This window comes from Eupeodes corollae, chromosome 2, assembly GCF_945859685.1.
Source record: "Eupeodes corollae chromosome 2, idEupCoro1.1, whole genome shotgun sequence".
In the NCBI taxonomy this organism is placed as follows: Eukaryota; Metazoa; Arthropoda; class Insecta; order Diptera; family Syrphidae; genus Eupeodes; species Eupeodes corollae.
In genome coordinates, this window is record NC_079148.1 from 74,907,938 (window position 1) to 74,925,262 (window position 17,325).

A 17,325-nucleotide genomic window follows, 5' to 3' on the forward strand; every position below is an offset into this window, starting at 1 on the left:
CATTGCACAAATCAACATACACCCACAAACATGCAAATGGCGCTATTAATTTTAACACGTCTTGTTTTAACTTCCTTGTTTTTTTTTTATTTTTTTCATTGCAATTCGTTTTCGCCAATAAGTTTGATTTACAAATTGATTTGGCAATGAAAGCAAATTATTGCCAAATAAAATTAATTCTTTTTTTAATCTATAATTACTCTCATATAAATACATCTCTGCGTAATAAAAAAGAACGGTCATTAGTGTGGCTATATCAAAAAGCCTTTTGAAAATTCTTTAATGTTAAAAATAAAATTTGGCTCTGATTTGATGTAATTTATTTTTGAATTACAATTAATTCAGCTTTTGAAATTTTGTATTTAGATTTTTTTTGCAACTAAAGCTTGTTATACATGATAAGTTGTCGCGTGGCATTTAAAATTTAACCTCCGACTGTAATGATCGTTTGTACATATTTTTTTTGGTAAATTACACAAAACTATTTCAACATTCTCCTTTTTACTTTTTATTTAAATATAAAGACATGAAACCTTAGCATTTTTTGAAAAGGTAGTCAATGATGTTAACAAGAAGGTTCAACTTTACACAAGCTAAACGATATAGTTTTCCAGTTTGAAAATAGCGTTTACGAATAAGGACTTGAACTTTTTTCAAATTAAAGAACAAGCAATTTGGGATATTTCAAAAACTTTATCATTTGATTTTGGTTGACAATGCTTTCTCACTGCCATTGAAATCCCACTTTTCCAATAGGTTTTAGCGACCTTAACTCAAATCCAACGTCAAAATTAATGGCTTTATAAATTTATGAAGCAGCTTTTTCAATAAAATCCGTTGCAGTTTTCTAAATCTATAATCATTTTCTTCAATATTCAGTTCAAATATTTATATTATTTCATATAATATTCGAAAAAACTTCAATAGTTCTTAGATTTGACCTGTTTTAAAAAAAATCTGAAAGAAATGTTAAATCATTTATTTTTAAACAGTTTTTAACAGAAAAAGACAAAATGGTTTCATTGCAATTTTTGCTCTTGTATCGAATCTGTTGTCTAAACAATTATATTATTCCAAGTTTTATAGTTTTCAAGTATTTTATTGAAAAATAATCTTGCAAACCCGTTTTTTTTAATACTTCCGCAAATAATTAAAGCATAGATTCGAAATCAGCATTAAAAATTAAGTACAAGATAGTGAAAGAATTAAATTCTAGGTTTGCTCATAACTTCATATAGAGTCAAATAAAGACTCAAGATCAATGAGAATTTCCTGAAACTAAGTCAGATACAAAGATAAAGATTGGCACTTTTCAAAATCAGAATATAATTTATTGTTAAGAGATATTTTGAGTTTTATAATAAAGGTTTAATGGTTTAGGTTTGATGGTTTGAGTATTTAAAAAACTGATGTGGTAGCAAAATTTAAATGTTATATTTGATTAAAGGACATCCTAAGCCTTTAAAAAGTATTCTTTTATTTGTGCAACAAAAAAAAAACGGAATCTTGTCGATCAGTGTAATTCACCCATTGATTTGTTTCTAATTTTGTATATGCTTTTTATGTTACTGATTTGGGCACCTCTATGAAAGAGAAAATTAGATGGCTTTCCAGTTAACTTTACTTACAAGAACCTTTCGTTAGATAAAACTGTTGATATCTGTAACGCTTTCGCAACAAAATTCCGATAGTCCTTTGTTAATAGTCCTCAAGAAGTTGATGAAGTATATTTTCATAATCTTCCCCCTTTTCGCAACCTAGCTGTAGTCACATACCTGCGCTACACAGTACGGTCCTTGATCTTTTATCTGCGTTAAATGATGACTGCTCAGCCGATGCCGATGGTATTCCCCCGATAGTACTAAGAAAGTGCAGTAATGCTTTAGTTGAACATCTTACGTTCTTATTCAATTTTTCTCTAAAAACAGGCAAATTTCCCAGCACATGGAAGAAGTCATTTCTAACACCAAATTTCACTTACTTACTTACTTAAGGTGGCGCTACAGTCCTGTGTGAACTAGGGCCTCACCCAAAAAACTTCTCCATCTAGCTCGGTCCCTAGCTAGATGTCTCCAGTTTCGCGCTCCAAGTTGGGTGAGGTCACCTTCCACTTGTGCGCGCCACCTGATCCGCGGTCTTCCTCTACTGCGCTGTCCTGTGGGTGCGGATTCGAAAACTTTCCGGGCCGGAGCATTGGTTTCCATGCGCTCTACGTGACCCAGCCATCTTAGTCGTTGGACTTTCACTCTTCTTGCTAAGTCTACGTCGCTGTACAGCCCGTACAGTTCGTCGTTCCATCTTCTCCTCCACTCCCCTTCGATGCATACGGGACCGTAGATCACACGAAGAACTTTTCTCTCGAAGCGACCCAAGGTGCTTTCATCCGCTTTTGTCATGTTCCATGCTTCTGCACTGTATAGCAGGACGGGGATGATAAGGGTCTTATATAGCAACACTTTGGTCCCTCGAGAGAGGACATTACTACTCAATTGCTTTCTTAGTCCAAAGAAACAGCGGTTAGCAAGAGTTATTCTGCGTTTGATCTCAGCGCTGGTGTTGTTTTCTGCGTTTACAGCGGAGCCTAGGTAGACGAAGTCCTTGACTACCTCAAAGGTACGTCTGTCGATTGTGACGTTTTGACCAAAACGTCGGTGTTGTATGTCCTTTCTAGACGACAGCATGTACTTTGTTTTGCCCTCATTAACCGTTAAACCCATTTTTGCCGCCTCTGCTTCAATACTCGCAAAAAACCCCATTGACATCACGCTGAGTTCTTCCGATTATGTCAATGTCATCAGCATATGCCAGTAATTGGACAGACTTTTGAAAGATAGTGCCTCTAGTGTTGACGTGTGAGCTCTGCACTATTCTTTCAAGCACGATGTTAAAAAAATCGCATGACAGCGCATCACCTTGTCTAAAACCTTTTTTGACATCAAAAGGTTCTGTTAAGTTGTTTCCAACCTTTATGGAGCAGCGTGAATTCTCCATGGTCATCCTGCACAAACGGACGAGTTTGGCAGGGATGCCAAAACTAGACATGGCTCTATACAGCTCGTCCCTGTAGATGCTGTCATATGCGGCCTTGAAATCGATGAAAAGATGGTGGGTGTCGATTTGGTGCTCTTGAGTTTTTTCCAGGATCTGCCGTAATGTGAATATTTGATCAACTGTGGACTTTCCTGGTCTAAAACCACACTGATAAGGACCTATCAGGTTGTTGACGATGGGCTTTAGACGTTCACATATTATGGCAGAGAAGATTTTATAGGCGATGTTAAGTAGACTTATTCCTCTATAGTTGGTGCAGTTTAGAGGGTCTCCTTTTTTCAGGATCGGGCAAACAATACTGAGGTTCCATTCATCGGGCATGTTTTCTTCCGACCATATCTTACAGATAAGTTGGTGCATGCTCCTAACCAACTTATCTTCAGCTGCTTTAAAGAGCTCGGCATTCAAGCCATCTGCTCCAGCGGCTTTATTAGACTTCAACTTAGATATGGCAATCTTTACTTCGTCTAAACACCAAATTTCAAGAAAGGTAAAAAGTCGGATACAAGCAACTACAGACCTATTGCAAAGCTTTCTTGCATTCCTAAAGTATTTGAACAAGTTGTTTCTGAAAGTGTAGCATTTTTAAGTAAAAATATCATTTGCGAACAGCAACATGGTTTTGTGAAAAAATGATCAACCGTTACTAATCTCCAAACATTCTCAAACACATGTTCAAACGCTTTAGAACAAGGTTATGAAGTTGGCTGTGTATACACTGACTTTTCTAAAGCTTTTGAACAACCTACCCACGGAATTATTTTATTTAAACTTAAGGCTCTTGGTTTTCCACGATTTTTTTAACTTGGATTATATCATACCTTGAAAACAGATCCTATGAGGTAAGATTTAGAAATTGTCATTCTGAGTCTTTTGTTGCTCAATCTGGTGTTCCCCAGGGAATCCATCTTGGCCCTTTTCTGTTCATCCTGTCTATTAACGATGTATCGTCATATCTACGCTCAAGTGAACTTCTCATTTTTGCTGACGATATGAAGATTATCAAAATAATGAAGCCCACCCATGATCGTATTCTTTTACAAGCCGACATTGGTAGTTTCACATTTTGGTGTGGAAATAAATTGCCTTTCACTCAACCCTTTAAAACGCCAGACGATAACTTTTACTAAAAAACTAATCAGTAACGTATTTGACTACTTTATATCACAGCAAAAACTCTGTAGTGTCTCCATATTTAAAGATTTAGGTGTACATTACTGTTCCAACTTAGAGTTTACCCATCACATTAATGTAATTGTTAATAAGGCAAGTTCTATGCTTGGTTTTATAAAACTCTTGGCAAAGGCGTTCAATGATCCCTATGTTACTATTTCTTTGTATAATTGCCATGTTCGTCCTCATCTTGAATATGCTTCACATGTATGGGCTCCCTATTACGAAGTTCATAGAAAACGTATTGAATCAATTCAACATAATTTCATTCGCTGTACAAACCTTACAAAAAACCACATTCACAACACCAACTATATGTGCAAAAACACACTTATAAATGTTTGATATTACACGATTAGGAATCCGAGATACCCATAGATTTTTAAGGTTCTCTTAAAGTAGTTCAGTCAGTTAAGGATATCATAATTCGGAACATCAGTGTATGCATATTAATGCCATTCAATACTTTAAAATGGAAGAAGGGTCATTTATAAATAAATCAAATAATAGTGAACCAAGATGGCTTCCCTGTGGAACACCAAAGTTGACTAAAAATTTACATGAACGATTATTTCAAAAACAACACTCTAATATCTGTGACTTAAGTATGATGAAATCTAATAAATAATCTTTTTATTAATTCCAATTTTATCAAATGTACAATATATGGCTTAGTTTATCATATGCCTTACCGAAGTCCGTAAATACGCATTTAACTTGTAGATTTCATTCAAATAATTTTGGAATGACTAAGATATTAAGTGCTTTGTTCCATTTTTGTGGGTTGGTTTAAGGAAATCGCATTTCCATAAATTTAGAAAGTGACAGCATTTAATAGATTTATTAAACAAGTCAAACAACAAATATGATAAATGTTTTCCACATTTTTTCAGCATAAATGATGGGAAGCCATCAGGTCTGGGACCTATATTGTCGTCAACATTTAAAATGCTTTAAAGAATAACTGCTTCAGAGTTTGTCATATTAATAAAACCCAAGTGGCGAAATTGTTCAGAACTCAAACGGTTATTTGACAAGTTAGAATTTGCTGAGGAACAAGCCTTCATAAACACTCTTGAAATATTCTGCAACCATGTTTAATAAATACTGATGATCATGGCATGTTTCATCTTTATGAGATATGATGGAAGGGATTCCGTCAAATCTTCTTTCACAACCAGCGAATGACCAAAATCTAATATTAAAACATTTAACACAGTGTTTCTATTAAGTCGGCTTAAAACTCAAAACCAAAGTTGAAAACAATTCACCATCAATTAAAAACAGATACAAATGTATATTTTTCTCATGAAGAACTAAAACCTTTCATACACGTAAATGTGTGTCCCAAAATTCACACATGATTTCAATCAAATATTTAAAACACAGCTCTATTTTCATGAAATTGTATTTATTTATTGAATTGGGAAAATTAATGCCACTGCTAAACATTATTTGTGTTGAAATATTTCATTACAATTTTGCGTTAACGTATATTTTTTTATTCCAGCTATTTACTTCTCCCTTTGTTTCAATACACGACAGGCGTAGGTACTGGTGGTTATTTGTATGTAACTTGTAGGCGTAAAGGCCTTGAAATTAAAATAACCTAACAGAAATAAAACGAATTAATGGTCAATCTCGTTGAATTTCCAATTACTCTCTTCACAACTGACAGAACTAAATCAATATTACGACCATAAATTGAAAACTATTTTCCATCTGCGACCACAAAATTTGTATTATTTTTAAAATATTGTTTATGGATGAAAGAACTATTTTTTCTCTTATCAACACATTGTTTTTCCTTTAGAGCTGTAAACTGTTTATTGTTATTTAAGTTTCGAAAAATATTTTTGTTTCGCTATCTTGTGTAGGAGAGATTTATTAAAATCTTCTAATCCGATTTATGGAAACCTGTTTCGAGGCACATATGCGGTTATTTTGATTTTAAATTTAGGTGAGATAAAAATGCAGATCGTCAAAATCGTTGCCCAATTTAATATGGTTTTAAGGCCCAAACTAAGAAACGATAACGAAGTGGAAAGTGTTTTATAAAAAATGCTATCAATTGAATTTTCTAAAAACTTAACTAAAAGTTACCAACAATATTTTGTATATGATAAAACAAGTTTAATTTCAAAATCTGTTATTGTTATCGACGTTTTCTGTGGGAAACCAATTTTTTACAATTTTGAAAGTTTTAAAATATATAAATATAAAATATTATTATTTTAAGCTTTATTCACTCATTATTTAAACTATTCTGTAGACAGCTTCGCCCAACCGTCATCAGAAAGGGGCATGATATGTCCCGCCCATTTCCATTTAACTTCTTAAATTATATAACGAATATCTTCAAAATTAGTTTGAATTATTAATGAGGTATTGTTGATTTGTTGATAGGTGCAAACATTAAAAAGTACTCTCTCCATTGCTCTTTGACACTATCTAAGCTAATGATTTGCCACGTTTGGCATCCGCAGGTTAAAACTGGGAGCACTAAAATTGGTTCCATACAATTGTCATTTGATGTTCTACCTCTTTTATTTTTCTATCTTCGAACGGAAAAATCGATAAAAGCAGATAGTAATATTGTACCCTTCCATTTTTCTATTATTTGGCTTACAGTTTATAAGTGATCGATTATTAAATGAAAAGCACGACTGCATCGCACGAACTTACTCCTTTAGGCAAATAGCCTGTTTAAAAAAGTACCTATGTATATAAGATTTAAAAATATACATACCTGTAAAATAAGTTTGTTTGATTTCTCAAAAAAGCCACCATTTTTCATTTTTTTTTGTTTGAAAATCGCTAGGCCGGTTTTATTTAAATTAATTTTTGTATAAATACAAATTTTCCATTTTTTGTCTGGACGTGTCAAAACAAAGAGAATTTTCCGAATTGTATTTTATTGAATATTAATTTATAATTTGTTGAAAGAACTTAAATTTGTATTATAATAAAAATATGAAATGCTCGGAAAACATTATGTTAGCGTGTGGAATACACACCATTTTTTGTCGGTAAGATAGTTTCCAGGTATTTCCTTTGTATAAAAAAGGCGCGATTCATCCCAAGACACAACTCATCCCGGAAATGAAAATACTTGTAAGCATCCTTAACGAAAACAATTGTTTGTGTATTCAACTAGTTCGTTCAAAGCTTTTTCCTTTGCATAGCCTTATTTAAATTTCATATTAGAAGAACCAGGATGGAAAATGAATTATCTGAAGATAAGAAAGAGGCAGAACATGTATGTATGTTTAAATTTTAAAGCGATCGCCTATTGGTTGTGTAGTTAGGTAGGTGTCTAAAACGAATAAAGAATAGTTCATTAGCGTGCTCAGCTTTATACAGATAGATAGATAAAGACAAGTTTATGATGATAATGAAAGAATGTCATTGGTAGGTAATTGCTTAAAATCAGGCTCTTGTGCGTTTTGGATTCTAGCTATGAAGTGACACGTAAGCAGTAATTGTAGAATTTGTACGTAATATAATGTGTATACGTTGAAAAAGTGATCCTAATATATATTTATTCTTTTGATTTGATGACATGAGAGGAGGTTACATTTAATACAAGTAAAATAATTTAAAAAAAAAACCTTTAAAGATTTAAAATTTAACCTGAAAAATAAGTTTGTCTTCAAAAATTTAAACGCCATTTTTAAATCAAATAACCGTTGATTTTTTAATTTGTTTTTCAAAGAGCGGTTCTTTTTTAACTAATTTTGTATGTATACAATTTTTCAGTTTTGTTCCAAACATGTTTTTGGTATGCAGTTATTTAGTGATTGTAAATATACTTTCTGCATTTGAATTTCTAAAAAAAATGTTGAATTGTTTTTGAGATATATAATTTTGAAAAAAAAAATCAATATTTTTTTAAAAATCCAAACAAAAAAAATTGCATTTTTGATAATCAAATATTGTTAAGGCAATATATGAGCTCGTACAAAAAAAATGATTGGAATCGGTTCATTAGTTGCTGAGAATATTAAAAACAAAATTACTGTTCTATGAGCGGTACCTCTCCTGAGCAGTACAAAAATATGCTTTTCTTACTAAAAAAAAACAAGTTAAAAAATAAAATTATAGGGAAGATTAAAAAAAAATCTATCGGTTTATTTTTGAGAAAATTAGAATTTTTATTTTTTGACCAAAAAAAATTGTACTTAACTTCCAAGTTTGAACTCAATCTATCCAATGGTTTAGACTTCACTCCATCGTAATATCGTGTTTGATTAAAATCTCGAGTTAAATTTTTTTACGAATACAAAACTTGCCATATAGTTCCTATATGTCGCAAGTAAAAATTAGATCTGAAACCAGCTTGTTTAGATGGCTGGTTGAATTAAGAATTGGCTTTCATCCTCTTAAAAATACACTTTGCAGAAACTTTATAAACTGGAGGTCTTATGTTTATAGGTTTATAGTTATTAATATCGTCTTTTTTTGTTTATTCTTCACCTGTTACCGAAACCTATTTCAAAATATCTGTCAACCAGTTGGCCAATACAAATTTTCCGATCTTGAGATATTAAGTCAAGATTCCATCATTTCCTTTGCATTTATCATTTCTCGAACTATGTATCGTTTTTCCGATTTGACTTTGGAAAAATGTATTTTCGCTATCACATGAATGTTTTGAATATAAATTGCTATAAAAGTGCGAAGCTTTATCCTTGATGTCTTTTTTTCACAATTTTTAACATTTTTATATAAAACAGATTATTGATTTATAAGATTACACTGGTCAACACTGGTTTTGTCACACGAACTTTGATAGCTTATTTTGTTTTGTCAATCTAGTCTCATTATCAAATCACAATTGTCAAGTGTCAATTAGTCTCAGTTTTGTTGTGATAGGGTATAACTCAAAACTTGACAGAAGCGCTTCCAAGTAAACCGTTTTAAAAATATGTGTGGTTGCATTTTAAAACCTTTTTGTTTTAGCATTTTTTTGTTTTTAACCCTGTGAACATGTCGAGGAAGTGTAACAATGATCCTTTATATTTATTTTATGTTTGCGGAGAACTTACATTCAAAAAACAAAGAAGAAACTTTACGAATCTTGTGTTGGAGTGTTATCACCAATGTTTTGGTTTTTCTATCGCCCGTCAAGACAAATCCTGGGCTCCTTATGTCTGTTGCATAACGTGTGTGAAAAATTCAACCGACTGGAGGAAAGGCGCACGACCTTTGGCTTTTGCAGTACCCATGATATGGACTGAACAGCGAGATCACGTTTTGGATTGCTATTTTTGTCTCACTGACATAAACGGTATAAAATACAAGAAAAAAATACTGTTATTTAACCTAACTTATCTTCGGCTATAAGACCTGTCTCTAATTGTAAAAAATTGCCAGAACTATTTCTAGTTGCAACTACGTTCAGGTAAATATGTTGACGAGGACGATGACTTTCAGTCATGATGACTTTCAGCCAACTCAAGGAGAATTAAATGATTTGGTTCGGAATCTAAATTTGTCCAAAAAACCATCAGAACTATTAGGATCTCGTCTAAAAACTAAGCGATTTAAAAAAATCTGCATGTTGCAAATTTGTTGGCTAACCACAAGAGTGACAGTTACAGGGAGTTTGTTAGCGAGCTGTTAATGACATATAAAGCTTTGGATTGCAACATGTCACTTAAGATCCACTTTATTTCCTGACAATTTAGTGCCTGTCAGCGACGAGCACAATGAGAGGTTCCATCAACACATTTTGAATATGGAAAAGTTGAACTAGGGCATATGGAACCCAAATATGTTAGTGGATTACTGCTGGGCAATTAAAAGGGACCAACCAGAAGCGAAACATGGAAGAAAATCTAAGATTTATTAAGTCATTTATAAAAAAAATACAGTTTTGATTAACAAGATCTGTGTTATTTCGCAATATTTGAAATTACTCAATAAAATAAAATCTTTGGCCAACAATTTTTTTTTAACTATTTATTTTTTCTTATGATCACCAACTTAAGCAAAAAATATCAAAAAAGTCCGTGTGGCAAAAATAAGTTAAAATTTTGTTGACCAGTGTTAGTATTGAAGTTTTTGATATCTTCTCTATTGGTTCTTGACATATGGATGAAGAAAAAAGCTTCCTAAACGTACAAACTTACGCACACACACAGACATCTCTCTAAGATTGTTTGTATAAGTTTTTAGAGACCTTGAATCGTTAAGAAATATCAAAATTCGACAAACAATAACTTCCTAGTTGAAGTTTAGATAGCCTCAAAGAGCCTTTCTTACGTGTTTTTTCGAACTTTAAAAAGCAAAATCTCAAAATCCTGACGTGACGTATTTTTGAAGGATTTGAATAAAGTCCTCCAAAGCCCAATAGAACAGTTCAATTTTATTTCCATTGAGACAAAATTGCCAGCCAGAAACAGCAGTCGAACTAATGTGCTAATTTTTAAAGAAACCGCTTAATGGAACACCCTAAACATCATCACAATATTTACAAGCTGTTGTAAAATTTTCTTAAGGAAGTACCACGTTTTAATAAGTTAGTGTAGATACTATCTGTTAATTTAAAATTAATAAAAAAAAACATGCATTTTTGATGCACGACCTGCAAAATTCCTCAAATATAAATATAAATACACGAAGCAAGAAAACAGCCATCGCCCTCAAATTAATAAGGTTGACCAAAAAATATTCGTCGAAATTATTTTCATTGTTTTCCTTGTCGTTTTGTGGTTTTAAAACGAAACCACAACTAAATCCGTACAGATTTTTCCCTCCCGCCAATTCTTTTACCCTACAGGTTTGTCATTTTGAGTATTTTAAAAAAATATTAAACCTTAACCTTAATTCACACAGAGAAATATGCAACTTCAAAATTTAAAAATGTGATGAAAAACTAATTTTATATCAAATTTTGTGTTAACTTTTCAACATTTCCTTACTCTAATTTTTCATTTCACCCTTTTTATTCTTCTGTCATAAATTATTGTCTGAAAGTTAAGGCTTAACTGGAACTTTTATATTTTAGACAACAAAACAAAGAAGCCCTCTACCGAAAACGTCTATCATCTTTTTTTTTCTGTTGTAGGAAAATGTATTGTCCTGACTTAAGTGAAAAACAATGATTCAACTTGTAGAAAAATGTATATGCACAGATATAGGGCATATCGGACATGTTACATGTTCAGGCTTTTCTGTCAAGTAAAGTATTCGAACCAAAAAACAAAACCTTCGTAAAGAGAGTAGACATTTAAACGTTTACGTTCTGCTTTCATTTTTTGTCTGAGTCTGCATGGTCTATTGTTTGACAGCAAATCCAGTGAAACAAACTGTGACAAGTGACATCGTCTTGGAATTAAATTCACTATCACTAAACAAATCATTTTTAAACTAAAGCCTGTGGACACAACCGAATTGACATTGAGAATTAAGTGTTGCCACTTGTTTTTTTTATGCAAAACAAAATAAAAAAATTAACCGTTTGCTTTTACTTAGCATGATACCTAATTGAAATTTGTATTTTCTTGAAAATGAAATTAATTGAAATATTAGTTAAATTTCTTCGTTATAAAAGTATTGTATCAAGGGCATCAATACTACGAAAAGACTTTATCAAAAAATATTAAATAATAAATCACACTTTGGTTTTGTGAAAATGTACGTAGTTTTATTTTCATGAGTTTTAAGTACTTGAAAACTGAAAAAGAATAAATTCTTAGGCTCTAAGTTTGGCATCAAGTCGGCACGGGTTACTGTTATCCAATCGATGTAAAATTTTATAGTCAAGTATTTAAAGCTAATACGAACAAAACTGGAGGGTATGCATATCAAGTTTCGAAAAAAAAAATGTTCCCTTATACCTTGGGACACCCTAACGTAGGTAAATAAAATTGTTTGAAACAATTAGGTTTTTTTTCAGCCCCACAAATAATATTTTACTTAAATAAATAAATTTTTACTTTTATAGAATAAAAAGTCCTTAATGTAAATATTTTCCCTGCACATAAAATAATTTTTTCTTTAAATATTCCCCTTTAAAATGTTGAAAACAATCAAAAGAGAGATTTTTAACGCTAAAACTCAAAATATCTTTTAACAATTAATTGAATGGTGTTTTGCAAAGCACAAATCGATATCTCATTTAGTTTCTGAAAGTTCTCATTAGTTATGAGTCATTATGTGACTCAATATGAAGTTTTGAGCAAAAACCTTGAAATTAATATTTTCACATTTTAAAAAACAAGTTTTGCAGTTAATTTTTAGTGCCGATTTTGAATAATACCCGTTTTAAGACATTGATATAATAGATTTGTGCAAACAACAGATTCGTTACAGGGACAAAACTTACCTTCAAAACGCGAAAACCGTTCTAGCGTAAATGGTCTAGCGTTTCTTTTAGATTTTTGTAAGACATGTGAAATATAACAACTTATGTAGATTTCTCAAATATTATATGGAATAATATACATAAATAATTGCACTGAATATTGAAAAAAGGGATTATACATTTGTAAAACAATTCCGAATTTATTCTTAAATAAATAATATAAATTTAGTTATCCTCGAATTTTTAAAAGATATATATCAGAAACCTGAAGTAATACTTTCAATTTGAAGTTGATTTTGAGTTAAGGCCACCAAACCCCATTAAAAAAATGCAATTTTAATGCCACTTTTTTCAATCAAGTTGATTTTGGAAAATATAATTTTGAACGCTTTTCTTTCTGTTTGTAAATGGTTTTAACAAAATGTCAATCACATTTGGTGAGCTGTCAAAAGTGCAACCTTAAATTTTACTTTATTGTATTTTTCTGTTGAAAAAGCTAAAGTGCGAAATTGGTGTTGTGTTGTAACATTTTTGACATAAGTCAAACTCAGTAAACTTTGTTACTACTTTTTACAGTTATAAATTCCTTATTTATATTTTTGAAAGTTATTTTGATAAATTAAGAAAAGTCTAATTTCTCTATTCCTGAATAAAACTATTTCTTTCGTGGGGAAGATTTTCCTTCAACACTACGTTGAATAAATTGGCAGCATTTGACCTAAAAGAATTGAAACTGTCGGGGCCTGTCCGATATAAAAACGAAATTAAAATGGCTTTTTTTACGACATTCTCGTATGCTATAGTGATATGATCAAGTTCATAGTCCATTTCCTCGCCCCAAGGACACTGTCGCCAATGCATAGGAAAAGTACAACTGGACATTTGCCAGCTAAGTTATACCAATTATTTATAAACCCTTTAGGTTACATGTATGTATATAAATGAGTGTGTTGAGTGTGTATAGATATGTATCAGTAAAATTATAAAAAAAAATAACTCCCAACAAAAAATTAAATGAAAAGCTGTAGGGTATAAAACTCGCATGCAGCTTACAGGACTAAATCAATGAAATATAGGTTTTCACCTTTCAGCTAGATAACAGCATTGAGAGAAAGAGGCAAAAAATTGAAGACAACACATCCCCGGGTTGTTATGGATTTTGCCCTACTTTCAAACTATCATGCAAAATTAATTATTATGAACGTAGTAAGGTAGTTCGTAGGTAGAATTAAAAATAGATAACATTCAGCTTATTTCAGGATTTTCATTGTAATTCATTTGTTCTTAACTACATATATAATATTTATGTTTAATTTAGAACTTGTCTGTCTTTATTTGGAAAATCAATGCAATCATAAAATAAAGATACATTTGAAAACAAAACCAGGAAAAAGTTATAGTTCTTCGGAAAAATAATTAAATTAAACCAGCACGAATCAACTAATGATATTTTGATGAAAAATATTCGTATTAAATACAAGGTTGACAAAAAAGATAATTTCAACATTTAAAACAATTCGTTGTTCAATTATTTCTAATTTTCAAACTATCAACAGCTTAACTTATATACAAAACGTCATACCTTAAGGAAAGATATTATAGCGATATGTACAGAAGTCACCTTTTATGTCAGTTTAAAGTAAATTCTGGTGTACCTCAGGGGAGCCACCTTGGTCCATTGCTATTTTAAATAACTCATGCTCATCTATTTTTTGTGAACTGTATTTCAATCTCAGTGAGGCTAGTTTAAGAGGAAATTTACCTGTTAAGCATATGAAAATATGGCTCTAACAGTCCTCTTAAGCAATTAGTTATTAAGTTTAACAAATTCTCATAATCATTGACTCTACAAATGACAAATCTTGAAGCTTTAAATTTAAATTTAAATTTGATAGTTTTAAGAATATATTTAGATTAATATTGTTAATTTAACTTTAGCAATTAATGTATTTTGATAAATAACAAGTATCTTACAAAATGCGATAAAGTACAGAATTATATCCGATAAAATCGGATTTTTAAACACATGCCCTGGGCTGTAGTCAAGTCCCAGTACCAGTACAAGTAGCGGGTAGTTTTAAGTGTGACTGATTAAGTTACTTAAAAATAATTTTCCTTGTTTTTAACAACTTCAGAGTCTAACTATTCATTGATAATCAGCTAATGTTCTCTTTTCCACGATTTATGACAACAAGCGTTTAGATGCACTGCTTTTAATACATAAACAAATTTTGTATATTTTAGTTAGCAAAGGGTTAACATTTTGAAATAGCTTAATTGCAAAACATTACCTTTCTGTTGTATTTAAAACAAATAACTAAGTAGAGAATAAATTAAATTAAACATTTTTTAAACTGTAATACTTAATATTATTTATTAATGTGTCAAAGGTATTAATTAACAATATTTTTGTTTTTTTTTCAGAATTTTCGTTAACAGATCGCTGCATTTGGAAAACATCAAGTTCTATGGCTTCGATATGGATTATACCTTGGCTGGTAAGTTTATACCCAAAAATTTACATTTGTTTGAATTTGTCATATTGTGGTTATTTGTGAGTTTGGTATCAAAACTTATATAATTTTGAAAAAATATATAATTCAAAAAATCTTAAAAAAATAAAAGTTACCTCGATTAATTTACGAAAAAAAATTATTTAATCTCTAAAATTATTTAATGCAACAAACAATAACATTTTTGACACCTGGACAAATTTTGAGAAAAATCGAATTGACAGTTTTTTTGAAAAAAAAAACAAAAACCTAAAAAAAAACATTACTAGAATTTGGTAAACATTGATTTTTTAATTTAAGATTTGGCTTCAAACTTTTTTTGTATTCTATAAAAAATATAGTTTTCTATATTAAGAATTTTTTTTTATAAAAATACAAACGTCAATTTTTCATAAAAGTTAAAATCTACAAAAAATAGTACGCAAAATTGGTAAAAATTTATATTTAATGTTCGGTATTTCTTGAATAAACGAAGGCATTTACTTCAAAATCATTTCATTCTGTGCTAAATTTTGTCGTTAACGCAAGATATTGCTCACGTAGCGCCACGCCTTCCTACTGAAACCATATGTCGTCTAGGTCCATATGGTTCAATTTGAAATAGTTATGAAATTAGTTATCATCGTTATGTAGTGCTCGCAGTTGACGGTGACCGCCACACTAACGTCGTTTTAAAAAAACTACCAATCATGCTGCCGCGACCAGCCCAAAATCCACACCAAAAGATAACTTTTTGATGACGTATTATCACCTGGTGAACCTCGCGTGGGTTGGTGTCGTCCCTTGTACGGCAATTTTGCTTCTTAAAAATGCGTCTTGTCACAGAAGATGCTTTTTCGATCAAAATTGGGGTTCTCTTCCAAGCGATTCGAAGCCCTGTCAGCGAACAAACGGAGTTGTCTATCGCCATGAACTTTGAGCTTCTGGGTCAGTTGGATCTTGTACTGGGGGGTCATTCCGTAAAACGATAATCGTTCGACGATATCGTTTCGACGATAGTCTCACTTCACGTAAGACAATAATCGTCAAAGTGATATCGTCAAAACGATAGCGTTTACACGATAGCTAAGTAGTATCGTCTGCTATTAATTCCCATTGACAACTAAGCAAATTAAAGAAAAAAATTTCTGGTATAGTTTAGTTTTGTTACAAAATGAAAATAAAAACTCAAAAAAATACAATGAATTCGGTTACGCATTTTTTTATATACAAAACATTAGTAATCTCTCTTAATTGTTGTTAAATAAATAAAACACTTGTAGTTTTGGAATTGCAAAAGAGGACTTTATAATGATATTATAAACAATAAATTTGCCAGACGGTTGTCGTTCTACATACATAATGTATATATATACATTCAATGTTAAAATGTGTTGTAACTATTGAAACTTTGGGGCGTAGGAACATTGGTATATTCGACAGGCAACGATTTTTGTATCGCTCTTGCACACAATGGCGGATCTCCCCCCCTGGGAGATAATTTGTTTACTTTTTCGTATGAATTCCCTTCAATTCAAAACTAATCGTATTGCTTTAATGGATATGACCCCCATATTTTGAATTATTTATTTTTTGTATATGAAAACAACATTTGTATTTTACTTCCTCAAACTTTGTTGCTAAAAGTACTACTTTTGACTGAATATTGGACCAAAAACATAATATGAATCAAATGTTTAGCCCTATTCTAAAAACACAGCACAAATTCATCAACATTTGACCACTTGACGATCCAGGGGGGGTCATATGACCCAAAAAACTTATACAGTTAAGTTGTATAAGTAAAGATTTCAATTAAAGATTTATTAGTAATTTAACCACAATTACCAAAAAGTGGTTTGCTGTCAAAAACAACTCAAATTTTGATTTTCGCTCAATTTAGAACTTGAAAAACTGTAGTCATGCTTTAAATTATTTTCATAAAAACTGTTTCTAAAAAAAAGAGCAAATATTCAGGTTCTTAAGAAGAAACCTTGAATAAGAGATCATCAATTATATATTTAGTTGCCTTTAAATTCCTTCAATTTCAATTTTATTATTAAACTTTTTTGACGCATATAGATAGTGAGCATTGAAGTGATTTTTACTTGCGGCGTATAGGAACTATATGGCAAGTTTTGCATAAGTAATCAATTTCGAAGTAGAGCTTTTAATCAAATATGACATTACGGCGGTAGAGAAGTCGAAAAAAGTATGTACCTCGATTCCTTCCGTCTGTCTGTCTCTCCTGGCCCCTACAGTCCAACCAATTGTGTTGATTGAAATAAAGATTTTCAG

At 31.3% G+C, this 17,325-nt stretch overlaps 1 protein-coding gene across 6 annotated transcripts in view; it reads left to right on the forward strand.

Moving 5' to 3' along the window:
* Positions 1-17,325, forward strand: part of LOC129944323 (cytosolic purine 5'-nucleotidase) — a 146,596-nt gene that overhangs the window by 113,446 nt on the left and 15,825 nt on the right. For all 6 annotated transcript variants that reach the window (XM_056053676.1, XM_056053675.1, XM_056053673.1 and 3 more), the window contains one exon: positions 14,960-15,033. In XM_056053676.1, the coding sequence (XP_055909651.1) occupies positions 14,960-15,033 (74 nt within the window). The remainder of the gene's footprint in view (positions 1-14,959; positions 15,034-17,325) is intronic.